We start from the raw sequence: 25,056 nt of genomic DNA, 5'->3' as shown, positions 1-25,056 counted from the left end.
GATCGACCACACGGTGGCGCTATAACCGGCACATGTTTATATCACTTGATCTGTTTGACTCAGAGTGATGGAATTTGGCACACATGCTCAGGGATGAGTCTAGCTTACCGGTAATGTACGGTTCAGTTTGGCCAAATGGTGGCGCTGTTGGACAGGAAAAAGATTCATGCAAGCTCATTGGCTTATAGCAGCAATATTGTTTGAGCTCGTCCTAGAAAATCTTGCGTTTAAAAACATGGGTGTATACAGTGCCTTCAGAAAGTATTCGGACCCCTTGACTTTTCCACATTTTGTTAGATTACAGCCTTATTCTAAAATAGATTTTTCACCCCCTCAATCTACACGCTATACCCCATAATGACAATGCGAAAACAGGTTTAGAAATTAGCTAATTTAAAAAAATGTATTAACTGAAATATCACAGTTGAAGCACCTTTGGCAGCGATAACAGCATCAAGTCTTCTTGGGTATGACGCTACAAGCTTGGCACACCTGTATTTGGGGAGTTTCTCCCATTCTTCTCTGCAGATCCTCTCAAGCTCTGTCAGCTTGGATGGGGTGCGTTAATACACAGCTATTTTAAGGTCTCTCCAGAGATGTTCGATTGGGTTCAAATCCGGGCTCTGGCTGTGCCACAAGGACATTCAGAGACTTGTCCCAAAGCCACTCCTGCGTTGACTTGGCTGTGTGCTTAGGGTCATTGTCCTGTTGGAAGGTGAACCTTCACCCCAGTCTTGAGGTCCTGAGGTCTCTGGACAAAATTGCCCTTTGACCCATAAAGTCCGCAATGACGGATTTTCAGTGATTTTGAATAAAAACACAAAACGCTACTCCTCAGGCACATATTGGAGCAGATTTATCAAGGATCTCTCTGTACTTTGCTCCGTTCATCTTTCCTTCGATCCTAACTAGTCTCCCAGTCCATGCCTCTGAAAAACATCCCCACAGCATGATATTGCCACCACCATGTTTCACCATAGGGATGGTGCCATGTTTCCTCCAGACATGACGCTTGGCATTAAGGCCAAAGAGTTTAACTTGGTTTCATCAGACCAGAGAATCTTGTTTCTCATGGTCTGAGAGTCTTTGGGTGCCTTTTGGCAAACTCCAAGCGGGTTGTCATGTGCCTTTTACTGAGGAGTGGCTTCCGTCTGGCCACTCTACAATAAAGGCCTGATTGCTGGAGTGCTACAGAGATGGTTGTCCTTCTGGAGCTCTGTCAGAGTGACAATAGGGTTCTTGGTCACCTCCCTGACCAAGGCCCTTCTCTCCAGATTGCTCAGTTTGGCCGGGCGGCCAGCTCCAGGAAGAGTCTTGGTGGTTCTTAACTTCTTCCAATGAAGAATGATGGAAGCCACTGTGTTCTTGGGGACCTTCAATGCTGCAGAAATGTTTTGGTACCCTTCCCCAGATCTGTGCCTCGACACAATCCTGTTTCAGAGCTCTACGGACAATTTCTTCGACCTCATGGCTTGGTTTTTGCTCTGACTTGTACTGTCAACTGTAGGGCCTTATGTAGACAGGTGTGTGCCTTTCCAAATCATGTCCAATCAATTTAATTTACCAAAGGTGGACTCCAATCAAGTTGTAGAAACATCTCAAGGATGATCAGTGGAAACAGGATGAACCTGAGGTCAAATTCGAGTCTAATAGCAAAGGGTATGAATACTTATGTAAATAAGGTATCTTTTGGGGGGGGGGAAGTTTCTTTAAACCTGTTTTCGCGTGGTCATTATGGGTTATTGTGTGTGTGGATTGATGAGGATATATATATATATTTATACATTTTAGATTAAGGCTGTAACGTAACAAAATGTCAAGGGGTCTGAATACTTTACGAAGGCATTGTAAAGTAGGGTGACCAGACGTCCCCGTTTTCCGGGGACAGTCCCCATTTTTGGTGGCCTGTGCCAGGAAATGTCCCTGTTTTTAACTGTGCGTTAAAAACAGACTGCAAAGTGAAATTATATTTTACGTGGCAAGAAAGACCGGACAGCAGTCTACCGGTTGACGTCTCAATCGCGTTGTGCTTGTTTTGTCCAGCAGAGGGGGCTGCTAGCTATATCAGCCTCATTCACTCTTCTTCTTCTAACTACTTGCTTGCGCTAGTTTTAGAGAAAACTGCTGTGGAAAACTCAGCCAGAAGCTAAGAAGTGTCAAGTGAATCCACAACATCACCACAAACGTCAAGCCAGGTAAGTTACAATCATTTGAGATACCAGCTAATGATGTTATAATGTCACAATTTATTATATAGATAGATGATCTGCTTTATAAGGTTTTAAATAGGTTATGCTAGCTAACATTAGCTATGTCGACTAAGTTATCTAGTTAGGTTAGCTAGTTACTGTCATGGTAGCTAGGTTAAAATACATTCACATGTAAACATGCAGTGGACGGGCTATTTTGAAAATATGATTATATTTAATTAATGCACAATTAATTATGAGAGTATTTATTTGTAGATTACAATTTAAATAGTTTGGCATTATAATAAGTAGTGTGAAAATATATTTTGACATTTTCATGGATAACATTAGCATAATGATTACTGTTAGGGAGTGGAGAGGAAGTAGAGGAGGAAAACTGGATAGGAAGAAGAGTGAAAGAGAGAGAAGAGGAAAGGTAAAGATATGATTACAGAGACTGACAATTTATTATTCCAACCAATGTTTTTGAGATAAAATACAAAAATGAGGCAAGCAATGGGAATCTGTTAACCAAAGTATTTTATATAATAGTGTACTATTTATTATTAAAGATTGGAGAAGGAGAAGGAAAGATTAAGGGAGTAAAAAGAGTGAAGCGAGGAGAGTGTGGAAGAGTGAGGTGGAAAGGTGAAGAGAAGGAAAGGAAGAAAGCAGGAAAACGAGTGAAGAAAAGAGGAGCAGAAAGATTGGAGGAGAAGAAAAAGTTAAGAGAGTAAGAAGAGTGACACAAAGAGAGTGAAGAAGAGCAGACAGAGGAGGTACAATGGCTCTTACCAAGAAACGGAAATGCCATTTTAATGACAACATGAGGGAATGTCCAATTATACGCACATGTCAAGACGATAGAATGGTTAACTGCACCCTTTGTAATTCCTCTTTTTCAATTGGCAGCGGGGGAAGAACGGTAGTGGTAGAACATCAACAGACGAAAAAGCATAAAGCCTCTCTGATTGCCTGTGTTGGTATGCCCTCTGTCACCACATTCTTCAAGAAGGTAGAGCCTTCCCAAGAAGAATATGATTTAGCTGTGCAGGATGGATGTCTTTGCATACCACACTATGCAACATAATCATAGTTACAGATCTCTGGGCTGCACAGCACAACTGACACGGAAGCTTTATGAGCCGAAGTTTACATGTGCTAGGACAAAATGTGAAGCCATAGTGAGTAACGTGTTTACACCATGGGTAACTACTTTGGTAACACAGGACCTAGACCAGGTTGAATTTGTGTCCCTGTCCATTGATGCGTCCAATCATGGACATGTAAAGCTGCTGCCAATACTAGTCAGATATTGTAAGATATATGATGGCAACACATCTGTGGAAACAAACCTGCTTTATTTTGTTGAATTGAAAGGAGAAACAGCAGAGGAGATTGCAGCTGAGGTCCTGGTGGTCATCTAAAAATGTAACCTGGAAAACAAAGTCGTGGCATTCTCTGCCGACAACACCAATACCAACTTTGGAGGACTGAATAGGATGGGGAGGGTCAATGTCCATACCAAAGTTAAAAATGCTCTGCAGCGGGAGGCGATTAGCTTAGGTTGTCCTGCCCACATCATTCATAACACGGCCAGAACAGCTTTGGATATGATTCCCCTTGATGTTGAGTACCTGCTCACAAAGATATTTTCATATTTTCACCTTTGGAGTAGAAAGACTGAAGAGCTTTTGTGAGTTTGTTGGCCAGGAGTACCATAACATTTTAGGACAGAAATGTTCGCTGGCTGTCCATGTTCCCTGCTCTAGAAAGAGTGCTGAAAAGGTATGTGCCATTGAAATCCTTCTTTCTTTCTGAAGACAAATGCCCTGTTGTCCTGCGAACAATGTTCGAAGATCCACTGACTGAACTTTGGCTGGCCTTTGTCCATGGAAACCTGACCATATTCAGTGACACAATCGAGATGCTTGAAGGCCAGGACCGCTGTGCTGTGGAGTCAGCTGCAATTCTGAGAAACATTGAGGCAAAATTGACTGCAAGACATGATGACAACTTCATTCCAGTTTTGGTCAGAGGACTTCTGAGCGAGCTAGAGGAAAATGGAGCAATGTCTAAAGAGAGCTTTCTCAAAACATCCCAATCATTCTTCACTACGACTGTGAACTACTTGCAAGCATGGGGAAAGCACACAGATAATCGAAAAGATTTACATTTTCTCCTTTTAAAAAGGCAACCTCAGCGTGAAGAGATCCAGAAGGCAGCAGCCACACTGCAGGAAAAATGCCCCAATGTGACCATCAATGAGGATGCATTGTTTGACGAGGTTACTGGCCAGCAAAAGTTCCTAAAGAGAGGATCGCTTGAAGAATGGAAAACATCTGAGACACGGCTTAGTCAGAGATGGAGCATGGTGGTTACCCACTTCAAAGAGAACAACATCCCACACACTAACCTGGCTAGATTAGTGTCTGTTGTCATGTGCTTACCTGGAAGTAGTGCACCAGTCGAGAGAGTGTTCTCCCAAATGAATGATATATGGACAGCACCATCAAGGCCATGCTTATTGTGAAGACAAACTTCAACCTCCTCTGCCAGGAGTTCATGGAGAAGCTGGCCAAAGACATAGCAATTGTGAAGAAGATACATTCTTCTGATAAATATACAGATTAGGTTGGTATAAGTATATTACGTAGTTACCAATCTCATCATCTTATTTCTTTATTATGTTAAGTATTTCACATATACTATTGTCTGTTTTTTTATTCAATTTTGCTCATGTTCTCTTCTGCTCTTATTCTACCCAGACTACCAGGACCACTGAATGGCTGTTCAGATTGGACTAAATACATGAAACCGGAATTGTCCCCCTTTTTTATTTCATAGATAATAACATTGGATATTTTAATGATATATTGACCGCCGAACTGGAAATGTCCCCGGTTTTAATTTCAGAAATCTGGTCACCTTACTGTAAAGGGAATGTACTAAATTTGGTGCAGATCGAGTCCAGCTGTTCTCGAGAAGAAGGCGTTTAAAATAGTCAACATCATTAGATATGGTCCAAAATGTGTCCGATTTGTCCTGATTGTGGCACATTGGGCGAACAGCTTGAACCCTGGCATTGCCTAGTTAAATTAAGGTTAAATAAAAAATAAATAAATTGCTGCTTACAGCTTTAATTATTTGTTGCAATTGCTATTAATATGATTACTACCCTCATTATTATTGCTTGATTACAAACAATCTACTATATTCCTGTCTTTGACCATATTTGGTATGTGTTTACTTTGACAATGTAAGTGTTTACTTTCCATGTCAATATAATATATTGACTTGAGAGAACATTTATGTAACCAAGGGAACCAGTTTGAATTGTATTCTCGCGAGATGTGAGCAACAGCGCCCCCTGTTTGATTGCCTACGGACGGGGGAGGAAAAGGGAGGGGAGAAGAACCTCCGCGGCTAGCGATAGCAGCAGGCTACACAAACCTATTCCAATATTAGCTACTCCAATAATACACCGGAGTGTTCTTCGAACGCCGACAGAGGACTTCGTAACACCGACTGCTTTTCTGCTCATACCCAACCGGAGAGGTGGTAAAAAACGAGGGACTAACTCCAAAAAGAGGAAAAGCGGCCTATTTTTGTTCCTGATGCCGCCGCTCCAAACTGGCGCGGCTGGCGTAAATATACTCCGGTGCTCTCACGGGCGCTTATTTTACTTCAACAAAGGTTTCCACACTATCTTTCCATCTCCGCTACCTCTTCCAGTATACCCCCTCTTATTAGCTATCCTGCGCTAACTGGCTTTACCTTTAGCTCAGTGCGCTAGCAGGAGCCAAGACGGCCTGTTTTGTTTTCGCGGCGTAGCCGCCATGAACCACAGACAACAACAGAATCTGTGTTGCTCGCTAACATTAGCTATCCCTGCCTATGTGCCCCGAATATGCAGGCCAAAAGGAGAGGAGCCAACTTTAGCTAAGAATGCGAATAATAAAACTGCGAATAAGGATGGTGGAAGGAGGGAGAATGAACGAATAAGTTCTAACTATTAACATTAACAAAGCAGCTATTTTTGAATTTGGTACGAAGGTGTCTAGCAGTGTATAATTGGAGGCCGGAGAAGGAGAAAGAGCGCCACCGACCACACCAGTGACTGTATTGTTGTCGAATAACCAGCGAGTTCTGCTCGCACCACGGATTTCGTGGAAGACATGTGAACGGACTTTGATGAATTAATTCAATTTTGAATACATTTTTGCTCCAGATTTATTTTTATATAGCTAGCTATGCTATTAATGGGATTTACAGTTTTCTTTTTGTGCCATGATGATCATTTGGGCATATTTTGTGCCGTGGAAAAGGGGAAAGCGATAGTCTTAAAGATGGATTGGTTGTGATTATGAACACAGTAATGTAATGTTCAACCCGTACTACCAGATTATATACTTCATGTGTGTGTGTTTTGTAGTTGTGATTTGCTGCATCACACATCAATTTGCCTATTTGGTGCATATCATATATCTTAGCCAAAATAGTGCTGGTGTCAAGCTAAACTAAGTTAGCAGCTAACTACATCACCCATCTATGCCCTCGACACAGCTCGCCTGCTCCCCGCCTCCTTTGGCCAATAATAAAACGGACGAAAAGAGAGTCGCGAGCCCCATCCCCGCTTAACGGGAGCCACGGGACTTTCGTTGAGGTCGGACCTGTGCGTTTGTTTTGCTTTTTTCTCGGACTGGATGTTTCTGTCTCTTGGCTGTTGAGATGAACCCGGTGAATGCGACCACACTGTACGTGTCCGCGTGTCGTTCGGTGCTGCAGTGCGACCCTCGCGACCCACGGGCCCTGGCGGAGCTCTACAAGCTGCTCCCGTTCTTCCGCCAGTCGCTGTCCTGCCTCGTGTGTGGTAGGTGCACTGGTATTATTATTTTAACAGCCTCGGTTCCCCTGTAGATATCCAGCTAGTTGCAATAGCTAACTAGCCTAGCTCTCCCCGCCATGACACACCCCCATTTCTATTGAATGTCGGAGCAACTATTTAGCCGATGGCGTAGAGCTGTCTAGCTTCGCAAGCTAGCTACTGCACATTTCACTATGATCCAATAAAATGTATCTCATAGCTATACACACTGATCCAGGGTGGCTAATTTGACCTGTTTGTTTGCATGAGTTAGTTAACAAGTTAGCTATTGCACTGGTTAGTTACATTTCCGCATTCATCATAGCTAGTTAACCTCCCTTCTCCACCTCCATATGTAACTAAATCACTTTTAGACAGGTGCATGTAGGCAGAAGAGGAGTGTGCGCGCCCCCCCCCCCCAAAAAAAATGTATACATTCATTAAGCATCCATCGTGTGTGCGCAGTCTTTAAAAATTCATCTCTAGATTAACCCCCCAGTGCGGAGCAGATGCGCGGTAAAGAATACTAGTGCTGTGTGTTTTCTCCTTTTTGTATTATTTGGAACGGTTGCCTAAGCATAGATATAGCCTTCCCCGTCACTGTTACAAATTATTAATGAGTATGATGTTCATTCAATGGGGTGATGTTTTCCCCTGTTACTCCAGTTCTCACACGCAATGTTTACTTTGACAGGTGCATAGTAGAATACGTATTTTGTTGTGTGTAGGCAGCGACTCGGGTAACTGCCAAAATAAAGCAAACGCCAACAGTGTCTTAATAGGGCGTTGGGCCGATGAATATATGCACCGTGGCATATATTCTACAAGTATCTTCAAATCAAATTTTATTGGTCACATACGTGCTTAGCAGATGTTAATGCGAGTGTAGCGAAATGCTTGTGCTTCTAGTTCCGACCATGCAGTAATATCTAACAAGTAATCTAACAATTTCACAACATCTACCTTATACACACAAGTGTAAAGGAATGAATAAGAATATGTACATATAAATATATGGATGAGCGCTGGCCGAACGGCATAGGCAAGATGGTATAGAGTACAGTATATACATATGAGATGAGTAATATAGGGTATGTAAACATTATATAAAGTGGCATCTTGAACTCTATTGGAAGGATGCAACACCCTCTTCCACGAGAAATTCCATAGTTTGGTGTCTTGTTGATGGTGGTGGAAACACTAAGGCGCTGCTCCTTAATATCCCGTAAGTGTTCAATTGGGTTGAGATGTTATATGGTTTACATCAAACCTTTCAGTGACCACTCGTGCCCTGTGGGTAGACAAAATAATGGCATCCTGGCATTTTTATACATTACCCTATGCATGATGGTATGTTAATTGTCAAATTTATTATTATTTTATTTTTATTTAACCAGGTAGGCCAGTTGAGAACAAGTTATCATTTACATTAACCCAGGAACCACACCTGTGTGGAAGCACCTGCTTTCAATATACTTTGTAGCTCTCATTTACTCAAGTGTTTCCTTTATTTTGTCAGATACCTGTACATTTGATTTTTGGTGCCATAAAACTGCAGTCTTGTTTAAACTTTTTGTCGCACACTTTCATGATACTTTTTCAATTTAGAGTATATTAATGAATTTTGTGTGTGTGACGAGTAGAGGATGCATCCTAGTCTGTCCTGTATCTAAGGCATGTTTGTTGTCCTTTATAAATGGAACTCCCTTCATCCCTCCCTCCCGCAAGCCCCCTCTCTCAGCTGCCGTCCCTAACAACCGGCGTAGCTAAGGAAGCTGCTCTCAAAGCACAGCTGTCATCAAGCCTTGCAGAGGCAGTCAGTCTTGAGCTGCCTCTTAATTTTACCTTTTATAAATGGTTGAAATAAGCATACAGAATAGGAACCCTCTACACTTACTAACTTGAACCATGTTAAACTACACAGAACAAAAATATATAAGCACATGTAAAGTGTTGGTCCCATGTTTCATGGGCTGAAAAAAAAAATCCCAGAAATGTTCCATACGCACAAAAAACATATTTCTCTCAAATATTATGCACACATTTGTTTTCGTCCTTGTTAGTGAGCATTTATCCTTTGCCAAGATAATCCATCCACCTGACAGGTGTGGCATATTAAGAAGCTGATTAAACAGCATGATCATTGCACAGGTTCACCTTGTGCTGGGTACAATAAAAGGCTACTTTAAAATGTGCAGTTTTGTCACACAACACAATGCCACAGATGAGGAGTATTTATGTCTGTAATAAAGCACTTTTGTGGAGAAAAACTCATTCTGATTGGCTGGGCCTGGCTCCCAAGTGGTTGGTCCTGGCTGCCAAGTGGGTGGGCCTATGCCCTCCAAGGCCCAACCATGGCTGCACCCCAGCCCACTTATGTGGAATCCAAAGAAATCCATAGATTAGAGCCTAATTTGTTTCAATTGACTGATTTCCTTATATGAACTGTGACTCAGTAAAATCTTTGAAATTGTTGCATGTTTCGTTTATATTTTTGTTCAGTATATTAAGATGGCAAAGGGGTTCATTTAAACCTTTATGATTTAAAGTCATTACACTTAATTAATATGCTGTTGCTTTGGTGTTGTGCTCATTGCATTAGAGTTGAATATTCAGAGCTGAACAGCAATTTAATTAACCACTTTTATATATAGCCCACCTCAATACTCATATCAGTCCACTGCTAAGCTTCATATCATTGACTTGTTATGAATAATTATGGCTCCTGTTTATGGTTTGAGTTGTCATGTTGTATGGACGGTTATAATGCTGCCGCTGGAGTGATTTCCCTCAGTGGTTCTTACCCAGTTGAATAAAGGATAAGTCAATGTTGTCTTGCCGTAAATTACATCTAATTATTCTCCGTCTCTGTCCAGGTAACCTGCTGCAGGACCCCATAGCGCCCACTAACTCCCAGTGCCAGCACTATGTGTGTCGGGGCTGTAAGGGCCAGAGGATGCTGCTCAAGCCGTCCTGTTCCTGGTGTAAAGACTACTCCCGCTTCCAGGAGAACAGGCAGCTCTCCTTATTGGTTCACTGCTACAGGAAACTCTGCCTCTACATCGCCCAATCACCTCTCGCCCCTCACATCGCCAGTGCAGCCAGCGATTCGCCCGACCTCCTCGCCATTCTTAATGAGGGCCTTTCATTGGCCGAAAGCGGGCAGGAATGGGAGGACACTGCGAGCCAGTCTCCCCCGACGGCCCCCTCAACGTCTGGCCTCAGACCTGATGAGGCTCTGGCTGAAGAGGAGAGCCAGGAGGAGGGCCTTAGCCCTGTGGGTGGGGTTAATGGGCTGCATGACTGTAACGGCCTGACCAATCAAGATGTGCCACCACCTGTTACCTTAGCTACAGGGGGAGGTGTTCTGAAGCAGGAGAGCTTGGGGGAGGAGCTACCTGTGTGTGTTGGCATGTTAGGTAGTGGGGAGGTGGGACTTTGTGACATCAGCACATTTGGGGAGGAGCTTAATAAACATGGCGGAGATACGTTGTTGTTGAGCGTGGAGGAGGTTCTTAGGACCCTGGAGCCCGAACCTGAACCGCCTGACCCCCAGCCAGACTTTCCCTCTGTTCCCCCCCACAACGGATCATACTGCCATCCTACCCGTGACTCCCCTTGCCTCACCCCCTCCCTCCCCCCAGAGAACATCCCTAGACTTCCTCTGCCTCTCCCCCAGCCCATCCCTGTTCTCTCCCGCCTACCCCCTCGCTGCCACCGCAAGCGTTCACGCTCTGAGAGCGACAGTGAGAAGGTGCAGCCCCTCCCCATCGCCAGCATCCTCAGAGGCTCACCCCTGAGCACCACCAACGCCTCTCACCTCCCCAACCCATCCGCCACTGTCAAACGGGAGCCCAAACTTCACTCCGCCATCACCCCGCCTCACCTGGCACCCGTGCCCAACGGAGGGCCTCCAAAGTTGGGAAAGACAATGCTGGTGTCATCCAAGGGCCTGAAGAAGAGCCTGGAGCACCACGGGGGCCCTAAGAAGGCCTACTCCAAGGCCAGGCAGGGAGTCCCCAAGCCCCGCGCCCAGCCCCGTGACCGCCTTCCACCCCACCCCCACGGCCATGCTCACCCTCTCTCCCACCCACCCAGCCCCTCCAAGCCCCTATACAAGAAGCCGGTGGAGAAGAAGGGCTGTAAGTGTGGGAGAGCCACTCAGAACCCCTCTGTTCTCACCTGCAGAGGGCAGCGCTGCCCCTGCTACTCCAACCGCAAGGTGAGTTACTAAAGATTTACTATGGCTTGGTCTGAAATGACATTGTTCCCCTGTCCACATGTAGTTCACTGATTGTAAATTATAATATGAATATTTCTCCTCCAAGGCATGCCTGGACTGTATCTGCCGCGGCTGCCAGAACTCCTACATGGCAAATGGGGAGAAGAAGCTGGAGGCGTTTGCGGTTCCAGAGAAGGCTCTAGAACAGACGCGGCTCACACTCGGCATCAACCTCACCTCCATCACCGCTGCAGCCCTGCGCAGCCCGGCAACCAGCAACACCCCACATGGTAACCAGCTCATCACCACGGCAACAGGAGCGTCTGGGGTGACGGGAGTGTCCTTCCTGTCCAGTGTGGGGGCGGGACATGAGGACAGGGGGTTTGATGATTCGCTGGACATGAGGTTCGACTGTTGAAGACATGTCCTCCTCAGACATTATTGACCAATGGGCTGTGAAGAGGGACCTGGAGGGGCGGGGTTAAGAATAAGGCAGCTACTGTGACGGGCGGGAGAGGAAGTGTGACTAAGAGACACATGCACACTGTCCAGCCAGCGCCCGGAACGTGCTTTTGGTCTTACGTACTGATGATGGAGGAAGAGGGATATCGTTACTGTATGTTCAGAGATTTCATTTTGTGAGGGTTAGAAGTTTTGTTTTGTACTATCAGTGATGTGTAGGGCATGACGTTTCGGCCTGAGATGGACTTGTCGCACTGTTTGTCAGAGGGAGGGGTGGTTCAGTGAAAAGTGAGTGTCCCAAATGGCATCCTATTCCCTAGATAGTGCACTATTATTGGTCAGGGCCTCAGTCCACTAGATGGGTAATATGGTGTTGTTTGAGGCTGGCCCTGGGTTTGCAGGACTCAGACACAGACAGACATCCATAGACTGGCTGTAATTTATGAACTTTTTGTTTTTGTACACAGAACTTATCAAATTCCATTTAAAAGGACATTTTATGATATATTTTATAAGTTACATTAACAACAAACATTTGCAGTATTTATTGGAGGTCACCTAACCTAGGTAGCAGTTGGCCACACCCACTCCAGCTGCCAGCCTATCAGATCCAGTGTGGGCAGTTCTGTCTAAATTATGTCGCTGTCCTGTTAGTGCTAGTTTCTGCTGTCTCCAACTGTCCTTTGGTTTCATTTTCCCTCTGGGCATTTAAAAACCTGTAATATAAGTGTAACATATTTCCACAAAAAAGAAAATCAAAACCTAAGTTGTGTCTCTCTTTTCCACACTCAAACTGAAATCATATCAGACTATTTCAAGTCCAATAAGATAATCACAATTCACTTTGTACAAATTACTTAACATTACTTAAAGGAAATTGTTTCATTAGTCCACTGTTGATAGTCACAGAATATTAAGCATGTCGGTAATTAAGTTTTCAACTATATCTACAACCAGGTAGCAAGTTGGACATTTCAGAGTTTCCAAGTTCCCGACTAGCATGTGAACGCCCCATAAATATTTTTGGTATGACCCTCTGGTTCTGTTGAGTCAGCTGCAGTCTTCAGTATCAACACTAGTTTGCGATGTTTAGTGATAGACACTACATGCACAACCCACATGGTGGCAGCAGAAGCTCGTAAGCTTGTTACCAGGAGGTACATGATGTAATGTTCACCCATAACAGACAGCCTTGACCCAGCTGTTTTGTTGTGCTAGACTGGTACTGAAAGACTACCCTCTGGATGCTTTCAACTGTGACTACTATACAGCTATGGTAGCCTAATACTACAGATTTTCAACAAAAAACAAACATATTTCCACCATTTAGCAGACATTCTTTTCCAGAGCAATTTCCAGAAGCAATTAGGATTAAGTATCTTGCTCAAGGGCATGTTGACAGATTTTTCTGTCCTAGTTGGCTCTGGGATTCTGGCCCAACGCTAGACTACCTGCCGCCAAAGCAGCTATGGTAGCCTACTCGTGTTGAGAAATGATTAGAGTGCATCCTTTTCATTTGGACAGTGTCTTTATTGTACACACATACTTAGACAGATTCCGTTCTACATTGGTCAGACTACTAGTCGTTTTAGCTAGCATTCCACTACTTGCCACACATGTCATTTACCAAAAGAGTATGCCCCTCTTTGGCAAATTACACAGAGTACAAGAAGTGGAATGAAATAGCTGAAAAGAGACAGCAACCAGGCTAATTCTACATGAACATGAGAGCAGTTGGACTCGTGGATGAGTCTGATTCATATTGATGAAAGATTTAGTGTGAGTCTCCATGGTAACCGTCACCTCCACAGCCCACACAAACACTATCTGGAGTCATGATTGTATGGGCTGTGAAAACAATTCTTCCCCCAAAACATCTGCAGATAATTCTCCTCTATTGAAGCGGCTAAACTGACAACCCTGTCCAGACCCCTCTCCCTCTGTCTCACTGCATACTTGTCTGTTTGTATCTACAGATACATCTATATCAGTCCACCTTCTGTCTGTCGGTGGGAGAATCAAGAAATATTTTTGTAAAGTCCTCAACATTACCCATGTCCTAGCACTGGTTCCAATAGCGACGGTGGGCCTGGGCTACAGTAGGGCCTCCTGGGTCATGGCCTGAAACATTTAAACTGAAACAAAAGTGAAAAAGTGCTGAATTGAACATGTGGTTGCAGGCAATGTTGCTCAGGTGAGAGCTTGGGGTTGTGTTAAGAATGTAAAAGTCTACAATCAAGCAATGTACATTCAATGTATTTACAGTTATAACACAGACTCACAACACAAAAACACCCTACATTCAAATTTTACATTAAAACCCATCTCTGAGAGTAAAAAAAACAGGAAAAAGAGACACTCATCCTTTTAATATGAAAAGAGCAGTAAGACAGTTATCCACAATCATCCCCTCACTGATTCATTGTCGGTCAGTTGTCCTGAAGTTCTAAAGCAGACATTGGCCCACGACCTCACACCACTCATCTGCTTTTCATCTAATCAGCACAGGCCTGCTGGCTTCGGACACAGCTAATTGGATGAGCCATGAGGGAAGGCTAGGCCATCGGCACCAGGGTGGAAGATAATAGGATAACCACACCAGCTCTGCTCACGCCTCCTCGCATGTTCAGCCTAGCAGTCACAGAGCTTAAAGCTTTGTACATCTGTACACCCACACACACCCATGCATGCATACAAACACACATACTCACACACAGCTCTCAGAATGATCTGTCTGTCAGTACACACACACATATGGCTCCCAAACAGTGAGAATGCTGGTGTCCGTTAGCCCCAAGCCACCATATAGACTAACTCCTGACCACTAGCTGACCAGGACAGCCCCGAAAAAGCTGCTCCTCTCATCCATGTCGATGGCGGAGGCGTTGCTAACGGTGACGAGGAGGCGGTCCCCGGTGGCCAATGGGAACAGCCCTCCCTGGTGGGCGGAGTGCAGAGAGAACTGGGAGTCCCGGGACCAGCAGGAGGTACGGCTGGTCTTCATCAGCAGGATGGGTACCGGATAGGAAGACACCTGGAAGAGGGGGCATACAGCACCACCACTATACAGTAAGATATAACTGTTGAAACTGGAAAAACGTATAGAACAAGTTCAGATGGCACCTTCATTTCAAACCATTTTCTTGTTTCATGTCTACAAGCCCCCTGAACATGACCCTGGCCCTGTGAACTCACTTTCTTATAAACATACTGCAACATGGGCCTCCCCCTCTGCTCCCTCTCCTCTTCCACGTCTTCCTCCCCCTCCTCTCCCCCAGGGTGGGTGTGTCTGAAGTAGGTCTGGGCATAGATATAGTAGAGTCCTGGGCAAGGCACCACCAGCTCCCCATCAATCAATCGAACGTCCTGAAGGAATGCCAGCCCTTTATGCCCCTCCCACCACGAGATCTTCTGCCCCTGCACACGCCGCCCGGGAGAACCTGTGGCCAGACAGGAAGGAGACAGGCGTTAGTAGGCAGGGTCAGGACTTAGACAGGGCTGGGTCTTAAGACAGAATAGAATCAGTTAAGAATAATATAGAACAGCTGTAGTGAAGTAATATTTGATATATAAATATATATGCATACCTCACATGCGACCCATAATAAGACTATGCAATTAATATGATCAAAGTATTAAAATATTTATCTGACTCCATAAAGATGATTTAGCAATGGGTAAACAGGACTATTGTTGAGTTACATAAATTGTTTATCAAGAAAGGTTTGAGAGTTGATATTATCAAAGGCAGATATTTCATAACTTTGTAATGAATGAATTCACATAAGGCATAAACTTAAGTTACAAGGCATTATTAATCTGGGAATGATCAGAGAGAGGGATACAAAGAATCCATGGAAAGAGAGAGAAGTCATAGCCTGAAAGGCCATGCCCCAAGAGTCCCTGGGGTGGAGAAAGAAAGCGTGAGAGTGTATCTCACCAGAGCAGATCAAGAAGAGAAAGAGTCAATGAATCTGAGACTCCTTTATAAACATCTGATTGTTTGGATTCAAAAGCTGAGTTGTTAACCAATAGCATTACTGTAAAGTTAACATCTAATCAGATAGAGCTACAGGATGTTATCACAACAGAACCTCTGCTTCACAGACGTGTGTGACAGAATGGTGGTGTCAAGAGCAACACAGAGAAGGCTGATTTCCTGAGAAGACAATAAACCCTCTTGCCTACAGTAGACAGGGCTGGGTCTTAAGACAGAATATAATAGGTTAAGAATTGAACAGTCTGCGGACATATGTTGCCTCAATCCCCTAAATACCTACTGTATTATGGAAAGTGTGCTGCTCTAAGATGCCATAGAGCTCACATGGGACAGATATACTGCATATACACTGCTCAAAAAAATAAAGGGAACACTAAAATAACAGATCCTAGATCTGAATGAATGAAATATTCTTATTAAATACTTTTTTCTTTACATAGTTGAATGTGCTGACAACAAAATCGCACAAAAATGATCAATGGAAATCAAATTTATCAACCCATGGAGGTCTGGATTTGGAGTCACACTCAAAATTAAAGTGGAAAACCACACTACAGGCTGATCCAACTTTGATGTAATGTCCTTAAAACAAGTCAAAATGAGGCTCAGTAGTGTGTGTGGCCTCCACGTGCCTGTATGACCTCCCTACAACGCCTGGGCATGCTCCTGATGAGGTGGCGGATGGTCTCCTGAGGGATCTCCTCCCAGACCTTGACTAAAGCATCCGCCAACTCCTGGACAGTCTGTGGTGCAACGTGGCTTTGGTGGATGGAGCGAGACATGATGTCCCAGATGTGCTCAATTGGATTCAGGTCTGGGGAACGGGCGGGCCAGTCCATAGCATCAATGCCTTCCTCTTGCGGGAACTGCTGACACACTCCAGCCACATGAGGTCTAGCATTGTCTTGCATTAGGAGGAACCCAGGGCCAACCGCACCAGCATATGGTCTCACAAGGGGTCTGAGGATCTCATCTCGGTACCTAATGGCAGTCAGGCTACCTCTGGCGAGCACATGGAGGGCTGTGCGGCCCCCCAAAGAAATGCCACCCCACACCATGACTGACCCACCGCCAAACCGGTCATGCTGGAGGATGTTGCAGGCAGCAGAACGTTCTCCACGGCGTCTCCAGACTCTGTCACGTCTGTCACGTGCTCAGTGTGAACCTGCTTTCATCTGTGAAGAGCACAGGGCGCCAGTGGCGAATTTGCCAATCTTGGTGTTCTCTGGCAAATGCCAAACGTCCTGCACGGTGTTGGGCTGTAAGCACAACCCCCACCTGTGGATGTCGGGCCCTCATACCACCCTCATGGAGTCTGTTTCTGACCGTTTGAGCAGACACATGCACATTTGTGGCCTGCTAGAGGTCATTTTGCAGGGCTCTGGCAGTGCTCCTCCTGATCCTCCTTGTACAAAGGCGGAGGTAGCGGTCCTGCTGCTGGTTTGTTGCCCTCCTACGGCCTCCTCCACGTCTCCTGATGTACTGGCCTGTCTCCTGGTAGCGCCTCCATGCTCTGGACACTACGCTGACAGACACAGCAAACCTTCTTGCCACAGCTCGCATTGATGTGCCATCCTGGATGAGCTGCACTACCTGAGCCACTTGTGTGGGTTGTAGACTCCGTCTCATGCTACCACTAGAGTGAAAGCACCGCCAGCATTCAAAAGTGACCAAAACATCAGCCAGGAAGCATAGGAACTGAGAAGTGGTCTGTGGTCACCACCTGCAAAACCACTCCTTTATTGGAGGTGTCTTGCTAATTGCCTATAATTTCCACCTGTTGTCTATTCCATTTGCACAACAGCATGTGAAATTTATTGTCAATCAGTGTTGCTTCCTAAGCGGACAGTTTGATTTCACAGAAGTGTGATTGACTTGGAGTTACATTGTGTTGTTTAAGTGTTCCCTTTATTTTTTTGAGCAGTGTATTACCAGTTACTGTAGTGATATAAACTCAGCAAAAAAAGAAACGACCCTTTTTCAGAACCCTGTCTTTCAAAGATAATTCGTAAAAATCCAAATAACTTCACAGATTTTCATTGTAAAGGGTTTAAACACTGTTACCCATGCTTTGTCAATGAACCATAAATAATTAATGAAATTGCGCCTGTGGAACGGTTGTTAAGACACTAACAGCTTACAGACAGTAGGCAATTAAGGTCACAGTTATGAAAACTTAGGACACTAAAGAGGCCTTTCTACTGACTCTGAAAAACACCAAAAGAAAAATGCCCAGGGTCCCTGCTCATCTGCGTGAACGTGCCTTAGGCATGCTGCAAGGAGGCATGAGGACTGCAGATGTGGCCAGGGAAATAAATTGCAATGTCCGTACTGTGAGACGCCTACGACAGCGCTACAGGGAGACAGGACGGACAGCTGATCGTCCTCGCAGTGACAGACCACGTGTAACAACACCTGCACAGGATCGGTACATCCGAACATCACACCTGCGGGACAGGTACAGGATGGCAACAACAACTGCCCGAGTTACACCAGGAACGCACAATCCCTCCATCAGTGCTCAGACTGTCCGCAATAGGCTGAGAGAGGCTGGACTGGCTTGTAGGCCTGTTGTAAGGCAGGTCCTCACCAGACATCACCGGCAACAACGTCGCCTATGGGCACAAACCCACCATTGCTGGACCAGACAGGACTGGCAAAAAGTGCTCTTCACTGGTTTTGTTTCACCAAATGGTCGGATTCGCGTTTATCGTCGAAGGAATGAGCGTTACACCGAGGCCTGTACTCTGGAATGGGATCGATTTGGAGGTGGAGGGTCCGTCATGGTCTGGGGCGGTGTGTCACAGCATCATCGGACTGAGCTTGTTGTCAATGCAGGCAATCTCAACGCTGTGCGTTACAGGGAATACATCCTCCTCCCTCATGTGGTACCCTTCCTGCAGGCTCATTCTGACATGACCCTCCAGCATGACAATGCCAACACTGCTCGTTCTGTGCGTGATTTCCTGCAAGACAGGAATGTCAGTGTTCTGCCATGCCCAGCGAAGAGCCCGTATCTCAATCCCATTGAGCACGTCTGGGACGTGTTGGATCAGAGGGTGAGGGCCATTCCCCCAGAAATGTCCGGGAACTTGCAGGTGCCTTGGTGGAAGAGTGGGGTAACATCTCACAGCAAGAACTGGCAAATCTGGTGCAGTCCATGAGGAGGAGATGCACTGCAGTAATGGTGGCCACACCAGATACTGACTGTTACTTTTGATTTTGACCCCCCTTTGTTCAGGGACACATTATTCCATTTCTGTTAGTCACGTCTGTGGAACTTGTTCAGTTTGTCTCAGTTGTTGAATCTTATGTTCATACAAATATTTACACGTTAAGTTTGCTGAAAATAAACGCAGTTGACAGTGAGAGGACGTGAGAGGACGTTTTTCTGAGTTTTTATAATCACTTTGAAGCTCTCCCCTCACTGTGGTGTACACACACACACCTGAAGAACATAGCACACACAAGTGTTAGCCACATGCCCCCAAAGTCTAACCTGCGTTCATCATCAGTCTTCAAAGGGTCATACACACACACCCACACACACACACATAGTGTCTCTATTGTAATTGAAGGGTGTAAACTAAAACATGTCTCACCTCCTCCCTCCCTCGCTGCTTTGGGAGCGAAGCTGCCAGTGACGTGGGCGGCAACTTTGGGGCGAGAAGAAGCCTGGTCCTCCATTGCCAGTGAGGGCAACACCCTGGACATCTCGTCTGACAGAGAGACAGAACACCAGTTAGTTGTTATCAGTTAGTGTGATCATCAGTCAGTGATAACAGCATAGAACTTGTAAAATAGACACAGGGAACAAGGTGCTGTTTTGCTCCAGTTGTATGACTTAGTTATATAGGTCAGACAGGTACTTACACTATATATACACAAAAGTATGAGGACACCCCTTAAAATTTGTGGATTCAGCTATTTCAGCCACACCCGTTGCTGACAGGTGTATAAAATCGAGCACACCGCCATGCAATCTTCATAGATAAACATTGGCAGTATAATGACCTTACTGAAGAGCTCAGTGACTTTTAACGTGCACCGTCATAGGATGCCACCTTTCCAACAAGTCAGTTCGTCAAATTTCTGCCCTGTTAAAGCTTCCCTGGTCAACTGTAAGTGCTGTTATTGTAAGTGGAAACGTCTAGGAGCAACAACAGCTCAGCTGTAAAGTGGTAGGCCACACAAGGACCGGAGAGTGCTGAAGCGCGTAACGCATAAACATCATCTGTCCTCGGTTGCAACACTCACTACGGGTTCCAAACTGCCTCTGGAAGTAACGTCAGCACAATAACTGTTCTTTGGGAGCTTCATGAAATTTGTTTCCATGGCCGAGCAGCTGCACACAAGCCTAAGATCACCATGCGCAATGCCAAGCGTCAACTGGAGTGGTGTAAAGCTCGCCGCGTTCTCTGGAGTGTTGAATCACACTTTACCATCAGGCAGTCTGAAGGACAAATCTGGGTTTGGCGGATGCCAGGAGAACGTTACCTGCCCTAATGCATAGTGCCAACTGTAAAGTTTGAGGCTGTTTTTCATGGTTCGGGGTTGACCTCTTAGTTCCAGTAAAGGAAAATCTTAACGCTACAGCATACAATGACATTCTACACGATTCTGTGCTTCCAACTTTGTGGCAACAGTTTGGGGATGGCCCTTTCCCTGTGCATACAGAAATGGTTTGCCGAGATCGGTGTGGAAGAACTTGACTGGCCTGCACAGAGCCCTGACCTCAACCCCATCGAACACCTTTGGGATGAATTGGAATGCTGACTGCGAGCCAGGCCTAATCGCCCAACATCAGAGCCCAACCTCACTAATGCTCTTGTGGCTGAATGGAAGCAAATCTCCGCAGTAATGTTCCAACATCTTGTGGAAAGCTTTCACAGACAAGTGGAGGCTATATTGTAGCAGCAAAGGGGGGACCAACTGCTTTATTAATCCCCATACATTTTTAATTGAGATGTTTGACAAGCAGGTGACCACTTACTTTTGGTCATGTAGTGTATCTCACCTCTAACTGCTGAGGAGATCTCCCTCTGATATCGCTGAAACAGAGACTGGAGAGAGACAGAGAGAGACAAAGAGAGAGAGAGATAAGGATAAGATAGAGGCAATTTGTTTAACACATTTCAAATAAAAGCACAAAACAGTATTGCACAAACTGTGTGTGTGTGTATGGAGTCTGTGTGTCTCTGGCCAGGTGAGTACATTCCAGTGCTGATTAAACCACAGCGGATCCCATCCCAGACTGCACCATAAAGACCCCATTGTATGTCTGAAACTCTGCTGAGGGGAGTGAAGTTGCTGATATTAGGTCAGTTTTGCGTTTCCCCCCTAATGGTTAAAGGCCCAGTGCAGTCAAAATTGTGTTTTTTCCTGTGTTTTGTAGCATATTGTACAACAGCTGATGAAACTAACACTGTAAAAGTGTGAAAAATGATCAGTGTTATTACCTGATAGATCCTGGTAGAAAATACAATCTATACTGAACAAAAATATAAACACAACATGCGACAATTTCAAAGATTTTACTGAGTTACAGTTCATGTAAGAAAATCAGTCAATTTAAATAAATGCATTAGGCCCTAATCTATGGATTTCACATGACTGGGCAGGGGCGCAACCATGGGTGGGCCTGGGAGGGTATAGGCCCAACCACTGGGGAGCCAGGTCCAGCCAACCAGAATTAGTTTTTCCCCACAAAAGGGCTTTATAACATTGGAGGTAGCTTATGGTAGAGAAAGTAACAAAATTGTGAAAACAGCTCTGTTGGACATTCCTGCAGTCAGCATGCCAATTGCACACTCCCTCAAAACTTGAGACTTTAGTGTTGTGTTACAAAACTGCACATTTTAAAGTAGCCTTTTATTGTCCCCAGCACAAGGTGCACCTGTGTAATGATCATGCCGTTTAATCAGCTTCTTGATATGCCACACCTGTGAGCTGGATGGATATTCTTGGAAAAGTAGAAATGCTCACTAATAAGGATGTAAACAAATTTGTTTGGGATTTTTTTATTTGAGCTCATGAAACACGGGACCAACAATTTACATGTTGTCCAGTGTACACAGGACTTTCTAATCAGCATATTTTGCATGGGTGGAGTTTTGGCTAGCTTGGTGACATTACTAGGCGGTAAATTAGACCAATAACAAAGAGAGTTCCAAACCTCTTTGCCAATAACAGCTAGTTTTCCCCTCCCAGGCAGACCAATCCCAGGCAGTTTTAGCAAAATTCTTCCTTGAGAAATAGTTTTTGTTAAAAAGCTACTTTTGTTTCTTTTTGACCATTTTTATGAAAACCTCTGTAATAGTACATACAGTACTTACTTGTTACCCAGAAATGATTTGATATTGATATAAAAATGGTTGCATTGGACCTTTAAAATTAGGATTAAGGGAGAATAATCTGATCCTAAATCTGTGGTTAATGGTAAATTCCATAGGGAGCACCTCTGTCCTTTTTATTTTATTTAGCTAGGCAAGTCAGTTAAGAACAAATTCTTATTTACAATGACGGCCTACCCCGGCCAAACCCTAACGACGCTGGGCCAATTGTGCGCCGCCCTATGGGACTCCCAATCACGTCCGGTTGTGATACAGCCTGGAATTGAACCAGGGTCTGTAGTGACACCTCTAGCACTGAGATGCAGTGCCTTAGACCACTGCACCACTCGGGAGCCCTCCTGGAAGACCTGGGCCCCGTGCGAGGCAGATACCTACTCGATGAGGATATGTGTGTGTGTGTATGTGTGTGTTACCTTCTCTATGAGGGTGTGTAGTTGCTGTGTGACCTGCCAGCAGGGGTCTCCTCTCCCCTCGGTCGGGGAGCGCACGTACCCCCCTCTGAGGTCAGACCGTGTCAGACAAGACACACTGCTCCTTGCAAATGTCTCCTTCATCTGAATAACACACACAGACATCTCATTTCAATAATACACACCTCCTACATAACACAATGTGTATTGTCGTTGGGTGTACTTGGGGAACCAGAGTTGAGAAACAAACTGTAGTTTACTTCAGGGCCTCCCTTTTACACTGTAATGAAACTAATAATGCCATGTTCAAATGGAGTGACTGTCTAAAGTCTTTATAAGTAAAGTTCCTCTGTATATGTATTTTAGGTTTCAGTTTCCTACTGTATACAGGTTAGGAATGATTAACATCCACAAACACTGATGACAATCACTGAGAGACAGACAGAGAGAACTGGAGAGGGACAGAGGAAAGAGAGCTGGGGGAGTGCTAGGGGGAGGGAGAGAGAGGGGAGAGTCAGCATTGTTGCTCAATCATTATGGAAATAATCCAGGTTACTAAAGTACAATCAAATCAAACTGCATTTGTCACATGCTTCATAGACAACGGGTGTAGACTAACAGTGAAATGCTTCCTTACAGATCCATTTCCAACAATGCAGAGAGAAAGAGAAGATAAAACATGTCATAAAAATAGAGCACAGCTGCAGGAGAGGATACCACAGAAGGCCTAACAAAAAGTCAATAATTTACAGTTTCACTAGCACTTGAACAATGCACTTGAGAACGAACTAAACTTTCCCTGCAAAAATAAGGTGAAACAATAAGCAAACAATCAAGCTGGAAAATTGGCATATCAATAGTCTGAGTTTTGGTTCTTGCAGCCAGCCTTTTGCAGTTCTCTACACAGAACTTCCTTGTATCCCAGCACAGCACTACAACACACAAACACTCTTTATTTTACAGAATGCACTGAGCGTTCTCTGCAGTGCACACATAGGCCATTTTTATTACAATATTATTATTTTTCCACCTTTATTTAACCAGGTAGGCCAGTTGAGAACAAGTTCTAATTTACAACCGCGACCTGGCCAAAATGAAGCAAAGCAGTGCGACACAAAAACAACACAGAGTTACACATAAACAAACGTACAGTCAATAACACAATAAAAAACATTTTTTAACATTAAACAAACAATTCAGGTAATTAACTTGCAAGGCAACACGTTTTCCTGCAAAAGCTTTATTTGAGAAAACCTACTTTCTCCAACTGAATATGCACTGCGCAAGACAACATCGCATAAGCACAAACAGCCCGTATCAAACCTGGGTCAAATACATTTCAAATGCTTTCAACGTTGGCCTACAGACTTTGTTTGCCCGAAACAATGGGGCCAATGGAATAGTCCCAAAAGTGCAAATTCCAAGCTACATCAAGCGACCTCATATACTTCAATAGTAAGTGTCTGTATACTACCCCTCCTTCTTCCCTGGTTCTTACCGTGTTGAGGACGTTAGTGAAGTAGAGCACGGTGACGGTAACGGCCACGGTCTGCAGCAGAATGGCCGCGAGCAGCAGAACCCCGAGAAATGTGAAGCCGCTCGAGCCTCCCGCCATACCGACCACCGCCTCGCGCCCTGCTCTGCTACGCTCCGGTTTCAGAACAAAAGCGGAGGCGAGAGTAACTATAACTTCTGCCCCCCTTCCTCCCGCACAGAAAGAGAGAGGGAGAGGGAAAGAGAGGGAGGAGCAGGCAAGGCCACGATGAAGAACAAAAACATGACTTGAGTCATGGAGAAGATTTCGGTTCTGGCTAAAGCTGAACCAACACTGATACGCAGTTATTATTAGGCTAGGAAGTCAGTCTGCTATAGACTATCTGTTGTTGATCACAGAGATTTAGGCTTAACTCTATAGGCCTATACATCTGCCCTTCTATTCAACCACTGTAGGCATTGCATATAGCTACGTGGCAATAATAAATGTTTATATTATTCCATTGTTCTATTCCAAACGAAAAACAGGATTATTCTGTTCGGTTTATAAATGGATCTTGTTTCTCAGTTTCTGTATTGTAAACATCTGGCCTCAATCTGTGCTCCGTGCATGCGTGTCCCCCTGAGAGTCTCGGATTTATTCGGTTTCACTTGGTATTCTGAGTGTGGGGGGGTTCAGTCAGTTCCTTGTTCTTATTAGTTCCAGTTGAAATGTGTGTGTGTGTCCTCTCCCAGCCAGCTCTGTTTCGGGGACATGGGGAGGTCTGAGTGATAGAGTCATTATCCCTGCTGAGAGTGACTGGACAGGAGTCACTTTATCTATGATGTTACACACACACACCACAAGATAACTTTTTTACTCCCCAAATCCCCCCCCCCCCCCCTCTCCAATTGTTCAGTTCTTTCCCAACTTTGTCCTCTAAAAATACTCAACTACTAATGCTACTACTACTAATAATAATACAGTACTACTACTATTAATAATAATACAGTACTACTACTACTAATAATAATACTGTACTACTACTACTAATAATAATACAGTACTACTACTACTAA

The 25,056-nt window shown here is 44.7% G+C and overlaps 2 protein-coding genes across 4 annotated transcripts; one reads left to right on the top strand and one right to left on the bottom strand.

Annotated features, from left to right (window-relative positions):
• Positions 1–2,128: 2,128 nt before the first annotated feature.
• Positions 2,129–12,781, top strand: LOC120027797 (E3 ubiquitin-protein ligase MSL2-like). 2 transcript variants are annotated; one of them, XM_038972829.1, is made up of 3 exons: positions 2,129–2,195; positions 9,933–11,278; positions 11,385–12,781. In XM_038972829.1, the coding sequence occupies exons 2-3, from the start codon at positions 10,013–10,015 to the stop codon at positions 11,694–11,696; spliced, it is 1,578 nt and encodes a 525-aa protein (XP_038828757.1). In that variant the 5' UTR covers positions 2,129–2,195; positions 9,933–10,012; the 3' UTR covers positions 11,697–12,781. The 2 variants fall into 2 exon arrangements, with proteins under 2 accessions (XP_038828757.1, XP_038828756.1); XM_038972828.1 differs by lacking the exon at positions 2,129–2,195 and adding an exon at positions 5,589–7,062 and having other exon boundaries at positions 11,385–12,506.
• A 1,311-nt stretch (positions 12,782–14,092) lies between these two features.
• On the bottom strand, positions 14,093–24,623 carry LOC120028025 (tumor necrosis factor ligand superfamily member 10-like). 2 transcript variants are annotated; one of them, XM_038973148.1, is made up of 6 exons: positions 24,002–24,623; positions 22,507–22,647; positions 20,734–20,803; positions 19,343–19,459; positions 14,936–15,180; positions 14,093–14,774 (listed from the first exon to the last, which is right to left on the bottom strand). In XM_038973148.1, exons 1-6 carry the CDS (start codon positions 24,116–24,118, stop codon positions 14,565–14,567), a joined length of 900 nt encoding a protein of 299 aa, XP_038829076.1. In that variant the 5' UTR covers positions 24,119–24,623; the 3' UTR covers positions 14,093–14,564. The 2 variants fall into 2 exon arrangements, with proteins under 2 accessions (XP_038829076.1, XP_038829078.1); XM_038973150.1 differs by having other exon boundaries at positions 20,758–20,803; positions 24,002–24,620.
• Positions 24,624–25,056: the final 433 nt, after the last annotated feature.

This window comes from Salvelinus namaycush, chromosome 33 (assembly GCF_016432855.1).
Source record: "Salvelinus namaycush isolate Seneca chromosome 33, SaNama_1.0, whole genome shotgun sequence".
In the NCBI taxonomy this organism is placed as follows: domain Eukaryota; kingdom Metazoa; phylum Chordata; class Actinopteri; order Salmoniformes; family Salmonidae; genus Salvelinus; species Salvelinus namaycush.
Note: the sequence above shows the minus strand (reverse complement) of the source record. Positions and strands in the feature narration are given on the sequence as shown.